At 42.5% G+C, this 14,112-nt stretch overlaps 1 protein-coding gene across 2 annotated transcripts in view; it reads left to right on the plus strand.

Moving 5' to 3' along the window:
* Positions 1 to 772: 772 nt before the first annotated feature.
* The window catches only part of PRODH (proline dehydrogenase 1), a 99,786-nt gene continuing 86,446 nt past the window's right edge, over positions 773 to 14,112 (plus strand). The window contains exons 1-2 of one of the 2 annotated variants that reach the window (XM_075276358.1): positions 773 to 1,186; positions 7,566 to 7,774. In XM_075276358.1, the coding sequence (XP_075132459.1) occupies positions 854 to 1,186; positions 7,566 to 7,774 (542 nt within the window). In that variant the 5' untranslated portion in view covers positions 773 to 853. The remainder of the gene's footprint in view (positions 1,187 to 7,565; positions 7,775 to 14,112) is intronic. The other variant, XM_075276350.1, reaches the window with a different exon arrangement.

A 14,112-nucleotide genomic window follows, 5' to 3' on the forward strand; every position in this document is an offset into this window, starting at 1 on the left:
GACGAAACAAAGCCGGAAGACAGATTTTAGAGGAACGAAGACGGGTGAGTATGCGACGTGGGAATACCCCTTTAACCCCCTGCGCGCCAGCTGCTTCCATTCATTCTAATGGGAGTGTGCTATTCGAAAGTACTCTCATCTCTAATGACACACAGAGTACACCCATGTGCCGGACACACAGAGTACACCCATGTTGTCCGTGGTTTGAGTCTGTGCTGTAAACATTGAAAAGAATCAGTCAGACTGGCTCTATATTTTGCAGTGCAGCCTCACGGCCCGCATACTGACGCGTGGAAATCACGGTCGTGTGAATGAGCCCATAGAAATGAATGGGTCAGTGTGCTCTCTGTGAAATACATGGTTGGACACTGATCTCGCTCACGGTCATCTGCAAGGGGATTTAGTGTGACCATTCCCCACCAGACATCCACAGTGCTGCCTGAGCACAGGCTAGTGCCTATCTGACAGCATGCTGCTACTACTGCCGCCATTGTATTTAGGAGTGCTGCCTGTTAATGCAGTGTTGTTACATGTGAAGGCACCGGATGTGTACAGGGGGACTTCACTTGGTTTATAGTTCGTGCTCTTTACATCTGAGCATAGAGATGGCTGCCCCTGACGCCATATGCAGTGCTGGCTGCCACTAGCTATGAGGAGGACGCCTCACACTTGTGTATACATGTGCTGCATGCTTCACGCTGCTCCATAGCTAGGCGGAAGCCAATGAGAGTCCGGAGGTGTGAGGCAGGAGGCGGGGCTTGTCACAGCTACAATGACTGGAGCTTCCTATCACACCCTTTAGTATCCTCCGTGCTCAGGCTTCACGTGTCCTCCGCTCTACACAGCATCACATATGGCGTGCAGCAAGATGAGCCCAGCTATGAGGCTAGTGGCCAGCCTCAGGTGCCCGCTCACACTGTCAGTGCGGATGAGATCCACAGCAGCAGCAAAGGCCAAGGAGCAGGCAGCAGAGGATGGAGCACAGGGGAAGCCATGTCCTCTGGGCTCCCAAGTAGATCACATGGAGAGAAGTGAGAACCTGCTCCACAAGCCTTGCCCTGCTGTCACTATGAATTTTGAGAACACCCAGGAAGCTTATAAGAGTAAAGCCACATGGGAGCTGCTCAGGAGTCTGATGGTGTTCTGGCTCTGCTCTGTTGACCCCCTTGTTGACCGCAACCAGCAGGTAAGATGGCCAGGGTGCCTGTAGTGTGCTGCTAATGCCATCCTCCAGGGTCTATGAGGAGGTCAAGTACAGTATCTGCAGGGGGCAATGAGAATATGCCTGGCAGGTATGTGCCCCCTCCCAGTGTAAAGAATAATCAGGAAAAAGTTATTGTTTAATGTAAAATAAATGTGACACATTCCATAGGAAATGGAGTTATATAAGCGTTACATCATACAAAGTGAAGTCCAGCCTCTTAGTAATACAGTTCTTCAGTCTCCCATATGCTCAATCCCTCTGCGGGCAGGCTGTAAACAGAAGCATACTTAGTAATAGCTATGATCTATATGATCTACCTGCCCTGGGGAATGTGAAGGAAAAGAGGTAGGCAAAGGAAAGTGTATGGTCTATATGTGTTTTACAACATAACTTTTATTTGTGATGTTAATATCAAAACGACTATAACGTAAATCTAAAATGCTTAAAAGTGTGTAAATAGAGACTCGTGACAAGTGTCCCCATTAAGCCCAACCAGACTGCCCATAGGAGTTATTGAGGGACAAATAGACCATATAGTGGAAATTGGCCACTCTCTCCTGTAACAAACTTACTACACTGTCATAAATCGTATAACGAGGAAAGAATAGCCAGTATGAATTATAAATTCAGATTATACTACATTGAAAAAGAAACAGCTGGAGTGAAAGCAGGAAACCTCTAATGCTAGTAGTAAGTGTAAAGTGACAGATGGAAGGTACCATCGGAAAAGAGTATCTGACCAGATAAGTATTAAGGGTTAGTTCACACACAATTACACATGCGCATATTCCGTCGTGGCTGCCGCAATGGGATGCCGGCTCAGTGCACGGCATCCTGTTGCGGCTTTCTGCTCCGGATTAGGCCCAAATGAATGGGTCTAGTCCGGAGGGTGCTGTCGCAAGGCGGACATCGCGGCTGATTCAGCTCGTTTCTTTCTTTCCACTAGCAGCAACAAGAATGTTAGCGATCTACATAGAACACCATTGTGAGGGGGCGGATTATGACGTGGATTCCGCGCCAAAATCCGCCTCCTCTTGCCCCGTGTGAACTAGCCCTAATAAGTACAAGCAGGGAACAATATATGTCAGATTAATATAGGGATGTGTCCTGATTTTGGGTGTGTTCACATGGAGGAATTTGCTGTGGATTTCCCCCCCAAATCCAGAGCAGATTCCTCCAGAATCCAGCTCCCATTGAAAACAATCAGATCGCAGAAGGACGTGAAAAAAGAAGCGTCCGGCTCGATCTTGCCGCGGATTCAGCCCGTGGGGTACACAGCTTGAGACTACCTCCAGATAAGGCCCATTCATTTGGGCCTAACCAGGAGCAGGATGTCGCAACGGAATGCTGATACACTGTATAGGCATCCCGTCATGGCTAGACCGTGGCAAAAATACCAGAAGCAGAAAATGAAGAGGAATTCCTCTTTGTTTTTTTCTGTGTGAACACACCCTTACTGTTTCAAATATGATGCAAATATAAGAGAGATACCTCTGATGCAAATGAGAAGAGAAATCCCACTGGATCCCATGTGGTCCAGTGGCTAATATGTATATGCCGCCCAACCTCAAAGGAAACGAAGATTCCACAAATAGTTCACTTGAAAAAAAGTCAGGCTTTGAGGAACAACACAAAAGTCTGGCTCAGACTGATAAACTGGTAGAAATGAGTGAATCGAAGTTCACGAAGGGGAATTCTACCTGAATTTCAGGAAATATTCGACTCACATCGAATCTGGATTTCCTCAAACTTCATCCTGGGCTTAGCATCAACTCTGGAGCTTTTCTGTCCATTGACTGAGGTCCACTCCCCAGGCCTCACAGCTGGGGCCTGTGATTGGGCCCCAGTGGTCACATGGAGCACCCCAGAGTAATTACGTCATTGCGCCCCATGTGAACGCTGAGGCCCCCTCACAGGCCCCAACAGTGACGTCTGGGGAGCAGGACCATAATCGCAAGGAAGAAGAGGAGCGAGGAGGACACTGCAGACTGCTGGATACCCAGAAGAGGTGAGTATAAGTGTTTATTTTTAATCTGATTGCTGCTTCAATAGGTATGCACTGCAATACACGTGTATTGCATTGTATAGGAGTCTCCATTAAAGGCAGGATTAACTAGGTATGTGGAGGGACAGCGATGAGGCAGATCCTGGGTCACTGGACAGACTCTGGGCTGCAGAATAGGAGCAGCCAAACCCCCTCAAAATGTTGGGGAGGGGGAGGCGATCGGGACCCCTATATATAATAAAATCCCCGAGATACCACATTCATGTTTGATCTGTCAGATGTGGAAAAGGGTGATGATCTCTAGGAAAAATCTCAACCTCATGAAAAGAGCAGGTTTTTTTTTTTTTTTTATATAGACAGTCCATCTAAACAACAGGGACAGAAGGCTTCCTAGAAGGACAGACGCATGAGGGTCTACAGTGCCTAGAAGAGAAACCATGGCCTTCTCCCAAACAGTAGCAGGGGTGTAACTAACCCTCAGGGCCTAGTGCCCCTTTCTAGACCCCCACATGGTATAACGCCCCATTTACGCACAGTATAATGTCCCATAGCGGCCCCTCCATGCTATATAATGTCCACCAGTTTGAGGAGACCCTAGAGTATAATGGCAGTTTCAGTTTGTATGTATTTGGTGTGAATGGAACCTTGAGATGAATTTTGTGGAGTTTGTCCCAATAGATACTCTTATTGTGGGCTCATGGCCTTACATGTCGATCCCTCGCTCCTTCTTACGGCCACCTCCGCTTTCCCTTCTGCCCTCCAAGGGACCCCATGCATCCCATATCACATCACTGACATTTACGTGGTATGGGATGCATGGTGGCGGCCTTAAGCAGAAACTGGGATTGGTAAGTAAATAGGGCCTGTAAATAGGGGTTATTCCAGCAGGTAACGGCCATTGGGCAAGAGATACACCCAGATAACTGTCAGAGAAAGATGCCACAATTCATTAATCTCTGCCAACATGTATTATTAGAATCACAGATTAGTCTCTTTACTAAAGATCCTAATTTCTGTATAAACTCAAGGCCTAATACATTTGAGGTCATAAGACCTCCATCTCTTTGGGTATAAACTGATCTATTGTCGACAACATTGTCTGAACCCCTTTCTCTTATTTTCTGCCAAAGAGAGACAGGTGGAGTCTATACTCGAGGAATTGGGATTGGGGGCTTCAACCTCTGGCAGTGATAATATTGCCACACATTACATGATAATGTGACCCCTGACTCCAGACACACATTCAAGCCCAAATCAACCAAGATGCCATCCATTAACTTATGTCTATTTATCAAGGTCTTTGTTGATCTTGTCACAGTCGAGCAAGACATAACTAACTTCACTACAGAGTAATTGTGTACTTTGCAAGAACTTAAGACTTGGGGGAGACATGACAGATAAGGGGGTAACATTATTTGGACACTTGAGACGTATGTTGGCGAAGTGTGAGGACAGTTACGTGACCAGCCATGTTATATAGAGTCACCCTACTGAGCAGTTCCTGCTTGAACTTACAATTTGGGAGGTTTTTTTAAAAAAAGTTAGGGCTATAACACAGAAGGAATCTGAATTTCTCTAGGCTGGGTACTCCAGAATAGCAATAGTACCAAAAATTTTCATGTAACATTTTGCACAAAAACACAATTTAAACTATTGCTGTAAGATTTATAAGAGGGGACTTGGATAAGATGATCCTACAAGAAGACAGTAGCTGGATCTATAGGATGGACTCGCTCAGCCCTAGAGGGATTAACAAGTCTTATGACTTTGGAACTTTTCTTTGATAAATAATTGGACTTGTTGCCTGCCAATATACTTTGACCAAAGACCTTGTTCACTGACTCTTCATTTTAGGCTAAGGCCCCACATAGTAAACAGCTGCAGAAAGACTGCGGTGGAAACATATATAGCGTTTTTTTTTTCTAAAGTGTTTTTCACAATGCCAACAACACACTCATTATATGGTGTCCCGGCTAGCTGCTGAGATGACGGAACAATCATGGACACAGCGCGAGGAACAAGTTCAGCGGCAGGCCAGCTTGACAACTGCCAGAGCAGGCGGATCATCAATGCCAAAAACACGATCATTATATGGCGTCCCAGCGAGCTGCTGAGATGCCGGAACAATCACAGGTACAGTGTGAGGAACAAGTTCAGCAGCAGGACAGCTTGAGAGAGGTACCGAAATGCTGGAACAAGCAAATTCAGCAATTTGCTGAATATAGGCAGATCATTGATGCCAACAACACGCAGTCAAAGTCGCGAGCAGAGGCTAGTATGATGATCAAGCGCAAAGGAGCCTGTGACCAGAACCCAGCACATGACCTCAGTAATGCAGACAGATAAAGTTAGGGTCCCCTGAATTCAAGCAGTGTTTGGACCTTTGTGAATTGGTGTCTTAATGCATCACTATTTTTTTCTAAATGCAAATGAACCATTTGGAGGCACAAGGGCATTGCCACTTACCTCCTTGGAGCAATGACCACACCCTCAGTTCTTCAAGGGTGCTTTTGCATATTGTCAAAAATAGTGGTATCTCTACAACAGAGACACAGATTCACAAGGAGAAAATGGTCGCCCTGCCTAAAGTGGATCTGTTACCTGGTTTTGCTGCCCCATGTAATGGTCATATATTATGGGGACAATTCCTCACTTTTCACTAAACAGCGTGAAAAATAATGGCAATTCATTATGCGATTTCATTAATAGGAGTGTGGAATATGCTGCTTGTATATAAGGCGGCATATTAGGTTAACAAATCTGCTTTATAAGAAACCTAATCACTTACTACTGGGGTTATAGTAAGTTCACATTAGCATCATTCTTTCCACTTAGACAGTGAAACTCATCTGTGGATTCACATGCATTGTCTATGATGTTTCTTCAGTCTTACCATTGTGTAACCTGGTCCTAAACCACTATAGTACTCAGCTAATTTCAAGACCGAGCTTTTTTTTTTTTTTTTTTTTCATTCGGTTTATTCAAATATTATTCATGTCTTTTTTTTTTTTCAGTGACACTTAGCTTTATTATGTTTTTTATTTTTTCATGTTTTTTCTTGTCACTGGGGCAGGTCTAGAACCTGTGATGTTGACTATGTATTTTTTTTATGTTTACTTTATCCTTTATTTTTTTGGGACGCCAATAAGGTCATAATAGAGCTTTGGCGGATGGAAGGGGCATTTTAACAGTACTTTTTTGTCTATTACCTGTAACTTGGGGTTATACATTTCTCTCCAGTCACAGGATGTATGCAGCTTCCTAACCTGAACTACAGAGCCAGTCTAGGTCCTCACTTCGTGGCACCTGATGGATCTCGTGACCGCCAGGTCAGAAGGAGGCTGCATCATAGCATAACTTTCCCCGCCTTCTGTAGAGGAACTCCAGCTCTACAAGTACATCCTTGCGGGGTTAAGAATGGACCAAAGATTTTGAAAATCGCAGAGTCTCTACGCTGCGCATATTTTTCTTTGCTGTGACTGTAAAATGCTGTTTTTTTTTTTTTTTTTTTTCCATGTTGTTTACGTCATGTGGGGCCCCAGGCTTTGATAGCTATGCCATATTTTGTGGGATAGGTGTGGGTCATACTTCTGATACACTCAACTACAGTGAGAACAACAGCTTCGGTGGTTTCACATTACCGTTCTTTAATGTCCGTTGTTCTCATCCATCACAAGAAGAGAGCAGCGGACATGGAGTCAGACTGAGGAGGAGCCTCCTGTCATGTCAGTTGTAAACAAACATAGTCTTAGCTGGCAATTTTACAGAAATTATGGCAAAAGCTCTGTAAATCTGCATGTATTAAAGGGTTTTTGACTACATCTGAAGTGGTTCATAGCGAGATAATGTAGTTTTTTCAGTGCCCGTATTCAGTATTTTCTTTTTGTAGATTGAGCCCCACATAGGGCTCACAATGTACATTTTTTTTTTTCCCCCTATCAGTATGTCTTTTTGGAATATGGGATGGAAATCCATGCAAACACGGGGAGAACATACAAACTCCTTGCAGATGGTTTTTTGCCCTTGGTGGGATTTGAACACCAGGACCCAGCGCTGCAAGGCTGCAGTGCTAACCACTGAGCCACCGCGTGTGGCCCCTCTGTGTTCAGTATTTTCAGTCAGTACTGTGTTTTTTGTCCCCCCCCCCCCCCTCCCTCCAGATTTTGGTGCTGTATCCATGACTATGAATTTCCCAATACACATACAATAGCTATTCCTCCTAACTTCCCCATACATCTGCACACTCAGCCAGGCTGCTACCAGACATCTCTGACAGTGGCTTATGTTCGAGAACAAAGGATCGAGCATGAGTAAGACGTCACACATGGTTTTCTGATGTTTTTTCTCTCTTTAAAGCTGCTCCAGTTATCAAGAAAACTTCTTGGACAGAACCTCTTTGAATCCATGATGAAGATGACTTTCTATGGGCAGTTTGTTGCTGGAGAAGACCAGGAATCTATTAAGCCGGTTATAAGACGCAATAGAGCTTTTGGTGTGGGATCTGTCTTGGACTACAGTGTGGAAGAAGATCTTACCCAAGAGGAAGCAGAAAAGAAAGAAATTGAGTGAGTAGAAATAAACTTTTATAATTGTGCCTCATCATAAGTCAGGTGCCCCCTCCGGCCCAATGTTTTTACTGCTGATATTGGCCATCAATAATACGTCAACGTGGTTTAATACCATCCCTTGCTCTGGGGGAATAATGTTCCGTTGCATGCTGTGTTATGGGGATATTCTCATGTATATTCAGTTTTGAGGGAGAATGGCTGATGCATGCAGGCTCCATACAGATATATGGTGTCAATAGCTTGATACAAAACTGTAGGGGCGCAGTCGGCTACTGTACTGACTTGCAGTTTTAGGCTGGCTTCACATATGCAATTACGACTCTGTTACTTTCCGTTATATTGAAAGTACTGTGAAAATTGTGCAATATGAAACGCGCCAAAAACCAGAACAAACCCTATTCTAGTCAGTAGGGAGTGTTGGACACCATTGGACTGAACACTGCTGGTAGTTTAATTATTCTGCTACTGTAAAAGAACAGAACTGACCAACACCAGTGTAAACAGAGCCCTATTGTCCATCAGTCATTTAAAGGCTTAGTGACTTTCTATCTGCCTTGTATTGGGCAGGGTCATTGTTTCCAATGTACTGAACAAATTGTTCTTACCAAGTGTCTTGTAAATGCCAAAACAAATGCATGTAATGACACTGGCCAAGTTTTTCCTCAGGATTAGAAGCTGAATATGATTTCCGAGAACATAGTAGATAAAGCTCTAAGATGTAAATGTCAATCACTGTTTAGTTTTTTTTTTTTTTTTTTTTTTTTTTTTTTCTTTTTTACAGTTGTAGTAACATGTATAATAATTTTCTATAAAATCCTTAAAGGTAGTGCAATTCTGGCAAGAAAGCTTCCAGATGTATCAATAATGTCAAGGAACTAGAAATTCTGTATCAATGTGCTATACACACTAGTCAGTGCACGAAAGTCACAAGATTCAATCCTTTAGTTTACCTAAACTGCCTTGTCCCATCTCCGAGGCAGAGAAGCAAACCTCCAAAACCTCTATTTATCCACAGTCTGACTCCTGCACCGACTCCTTTATAAACAGTTGACAGCCATGGCCAGTCATATGATTACTGTGCTGTGACTGTAATGAGCGGCACCTGTGTCCTCCTCACATGACCATGGGCCGTAAATCACATGACCATGGTCGGAGTTTTAGCCTCTAGAAGTAACAGAATGAATGGCAGCAAACCAAAATCTAGAAAACCGTGAGGAATTGATACAGAAAGTATATTGGATAATTGTATATCTTATTATTGCACATTGGTTTGTCAATATTGGTATGAAAGTGGCCAACCCCTTTAATTTCCACCCAAAATTGGTCCTGACTCCAACTATTAGACTCTGACTCAAACTCCACAACTCTACCTGGTTCTACATGGATACCTCCCATTTCTGCATACTAGTTCCGCATATCAAGTGCAAATTCTAACAAAATTTGGGACAAGAACTCCACATATAATGTTTAAATTTAATGTTTGAATTTAAATTGAAAGCATACCATACCTGTCTACCATATTGTTATGCCCTCATGTCATTCAGACTGGAACCAATTGGGCTGTTTTCACCTCTCTGTTTTGAGGAGTATTAATTAAAAAAAAAAAAAAAAGCCGAAAAATGTATAAACACAGAGCACGTGGATGACGTTCTTTTGACGCTTTTTTTTTTTTTTTTTTTTTTTCATTGAGCCATAGACTTGATTGACCAAGACGTGTAGAGAGAAGATGGGAAAAAGCAGTGCATATCAGGATTATTCGTATAAGTGTCTTAGTCTGTGAAAAATCATGTGAATAGCTTAATTCACTATAATGTTACTGATCTGTGTGCTGACAATGGGAAAGGGTTCTCTGTTCACATCTGCATTGGGCTTCCTGTTTTCTGTACCACTGTAGGAACAGAAAAACAGAATTCAAGCTCGAGATGGGTCACATGATGGCACTCGATGGGTTCTATTCACCAGTCATTTTACTGGGGGGGGGGGGGGGGCGACGAGTATTTGTTCTATCCAGGATTGCTTATGAAATCTGTGACAGGGCCCCTCGTGAACAGAGCTAAAAGAAGCATTCCAGAATTTTGTATTTTTGTCCACTTGAAAATGATCCTTTTTATAGTACAATATTATTGAATAACTTATTGACAGCTGTATTGTGAAGTTATGTGATCCGACTTTCTCTCTGCTCCTATGTTGCACATAGTGTTTTCTGTATCAATGGGAGGTCAAACTATCAATGCAAGTCTGTGGGAATGAGATCAAGACTTTGATAGACTTGCACTGTGACAAAGGAGGTCAGTGCTCCAGGTGGAAGCACATAATTCACTATAAAGCTGTCAGCAAATGTTTCAATAAGATTACAATACACGCGGGCTCAATTTACAATGGAGAATGTTCTTCTTTTTTTTATTTTCTATTTTTAAATAACAGAAAAATTTGGCTCTTAGAAGGGGAAAAGGGTTTTTCAATCTGGACAAGTTATCCCCTATCCACAACATAGAGGACTTTTTTATTTTTTATTTTTTTTATGCTTGCTTGTATACTGCCATCATATTCCGCAGCACCTTACAGACATTGACTGTTACTGTCCCATATAGAGCTCACAATCTACATTCCCTATCAGTATTTCTTTGGAGTGTGGGAGGAAACCGGACTGCCTGTTGCAAACCCACACAAACTCCTTGCAGATGTTGTCCTTGACAGGATTTGAACCTAGGACTGCAGTGCTAACCACTAAGCCACTGTGCACTTGCGGCTCTGTGTGGGTGTGACTGCTTGGACCCCACCAATATCTCCAGCGCTCCCTTTGAAATAAATGTCGTGATGTACGTGCTGCCTAACTACTGCTCCATTCAGGAAGGGTACACATTATTACTTATTGTGTACTGCTGCAATCCTAAGAAAACTAATGAATTTCCTCTAGCTGTATACTTTAGAATGTATTGAAGGGTGAAGTGGCCCTCTATGTATACCAAGCAGTACTTGTAAAATAAAATATTGTAAGGCGAGTCCATATGGGACTGATCTGCTGCTGATTTTACATTGTAGGGGGCCAGTAATGGGTTTGTCCTAATTCGACTGCAGCAAAAAACACCAGACCTATTGTGCTTTTTGCTGCAGATTTCGGTCACCTCAAGGATGACGCTGCTTTCACCCTTTGAATTTCAAATGGAAGGATAAATTGATATGCTGCCTATGGAAAACCTGCACCGCATTTCTGTGCAGCGTGTGAATGAGACTTGTTACATTTTATACACTTTGCCGTTACTGTGTAATACTGTGGATTTTCCAGCCTACAAGTCCACAACACAAAATCCTATGCTTGTATGCCTCACATGGACTAACTGTGTCCTAATAGTTTTTCCTCCAGATATTCCGTTCTTTAGCCTTCTCTTCCAGATCATGTGATTTACCTTCCGCGAAGACCCTTGTTTGGTATGCTTTATGTTTGCCTTTGTGAACAGTATTTTTGTCAAACCTGCATACTAGGAATAAAAAAAAAAAAAATGAAGTGTAATTTTTTTAACCAGTGTTTAAACAGTAGGATCAATAGCTGATACATTATGCCATAATCCATATGCTATACCTTGTATATAGTTAAGTAAGCAGGCAGACATCTGGATAGGGAGACAATTAAGGAACACGTAAAGAAGATGTACAGATGTAAAGTAGAATTCTATCAGCATATTGGCTGTCGCTGCTGGCTTTTTGTAAACCTCTTATAAATAACATTTTATTGCCGAGCTATGGAAATGACTATTTATGACTCAATGTACAAATGAAACCATCAATTTATTTAGTCTCAATTGGCAGGATGTGTCTGAAGCATGTAAATAGGAAATACTTGTAGAGTACCATTCACATACTATTATGTTTATCTATATCTCTCACTTGTATAGCGCCAACATGGTCTGAACTGCTCTACAGACCTTGTCACAATATGAATTCCCTATCAGTATGTCTTTGGAGTGTGGGAGGAAACCAGAGTACTCGGAGGAAACTCACACAAACACTGGGAGGACATACAAACTCCTTGCAGATGTTGTCCATGGACAGATTCGAACTCTTTCAAGGCAACAGAGCTATCCACTGAGTCACGGTGCTGCCCACATATTTCTTGGATGTGAGGCGCATTCTGCCTTGAAAAATCAATCGGAGGCCGAAAAATTCAATGATTGAAAGCGAAGGTCTCTTCAGACCCTAGAGTGTAATAAATGGAGCCCAGGGAAGGCGAGTTAGCCTATGCCCCCACATAGGGAAATGGTTTGTGTATTTTCCATCGCTTTTTATTTCATGTTCGCAGTATTTTCCTGCAAGGACTTTCTGCTCTTATTATACCTATACAGAAAAATCCAGACTTTCTGCCGGTATAGTTGACATTCTACAATTTTTTAAAATGCAGGGGTTTTTGAAACCTTAGCTTTTCTGCTGATTTTTTTTTAAAATCGCCCTCCTGCAGTTTGTGGATGGGATTAGCCCGAATCCCATTCACTATGCAGGTACTGTAGACTGCAACGTTTGGTTGCTCCCTGCTCTTGGGTGCTCCACTGAAAGGAAAGGCACTGCAATGCCCACTTTAACTTTGCTATTGTATATTGGATTGGAGCTGATGGGCACAAAGCTTGCTAGCTGTTAGTGTCCAAATCCAAGTATGCAAAGATATTGTAAAAGCATTGTTCTATGTAAATGCAAACTAAACTGCTGTAGCGAAGCAGAAGAGCATATTGTATTTCCAGGGTATATTTGTATATGTACTAATCTTCCATAATGCCCTTGCCGAATAGTTCTCAATTGACCCTAGTTTGTAAATGTTTAATTCTCTGGCGTAAATTATATCTTGCCTCCTTTGTGTTGTTACTGTAGCAACACATTAAGAATGAAATCTTCATTGCGTTCTAGCCTTGGTATTCCAGGGATTGAAATCATTTATTACCCATGTAGCAAGGTTCTCTAACCTCTTGGCCTGTTTCATCAGTAAGGTACAAATTGGATTTAAATCTATTTCACGTCTGCTACCGGCAGCTTTTAGAAAGGCACGTGAATTTTCATATGGTAAGTGTTAATGTTTAAATCGGAACGCCGTGCAATGGAGTGGAAATGTAAATGAAACTCTGCTTGACCTCAGTGCGTAACAGAAATAAGTCTTAAATAAAGTTCCATGTCCGTCCAGTATCAGTCTGGATATTGTTCTGTTTGAGAAAGTAGATCAGCCTCTGAGACGTCATAACCTTATACCAGTGGTCCTTAACCTTGTTTGAGGTACCGAACCCACCAGTTTCATATGCACATTCACTGAACCCTTCTTTACTGATAAATCAAATATGATTTTTTTTCCAAATTCAACGTATAGGTATATGTTTTTTTTACTGGTACACAAAATGAACCATGCATATGGCCTAGGGTTCGATCGAATCCCGGTTAAGAACCACTGCCTTATACCATAGTAGTGTGTTTATGCAATCTATATTTCTCTCCTACAATGTCTGAGTACAGGCTGTGACTCCCTTCAATAATTTTTAAATTTTATTTTTTATTTTTTTCAATGAAGGTTTTTCCATTTTTATTGAGGGTTTTTTTTTTTAAAAAAAAAAAAAAAAATAAAAAAAATAAAAAAAAATAAATAAATATATATATAATATATATGTGTGTGTGTGTATATAGTGAGAAGGTGAAAGGCAAAGTACTGGAATCACGCTATATCAGCCCCAGATTCTTGACTTATGGGTGGTCCAAGACGGGTCTGGAGTAGTCTTCAGCCCCAGGTGTGGGTCATAGGCTCGTTACAGGCTACTGAGCCTGTACTTCAGGGAAGATCTTGGGAGGAGAGGAAGTGGCTGGGTCTGTCCTGACACTGAGCCCCTTGTGTGCGGTATGGTACAGTGTTTTTTTTTTATTTTGGTTGATTTCGTGTGGCTAGTAGTAAACCACACATACATACCTTCATATATATATTACCGTATTTTCCGGACTATAAGGCGCCCATAAAAACCTACGATTTCCTTAGAAATCGTAAGTGCGGCTTATAGTCTGGTGCGCCTTATATATGGATGGAAGCGGCGGCAAAGTCTGCGTGCCGCTTCCATACATACATAAAAGGCACCGTAAGGGTGCATTCACACTTCCCATTCATTTCTATGGGAGCCGGCATGCGAGCGCTCCCCATAGAAATGAATGGAAAAAAGCAGTCCATTCATTTCTATGGGGAGCGCTCGCATGCCGGCTCCCATAGAAATGAATGGGAAGTGTCCGGCAGCCCTGCTGTCACACCGGCGTGAAACTTACCGAGCGGTGCAGGGCGGGCGGGCATTCAGGCCTCCTCTTCCTCCGATGTCCTGACCACT

Source organism: Leptodactylus fuscus, chromosome 1 (assembly GCF_031893055.1).
Source record: "Leptodactylus fuscus isolate aLepFus1 chromosome 1, aLepFus1.hap2, whole genome shotgun sequence".
Classification (NCBI taxonomy): Eukaryota; Metazoa; Chordata; class Amphibia; order Anura; family Leptodactylidae; genus Leptodactylus; species Leptodactylus fuscus.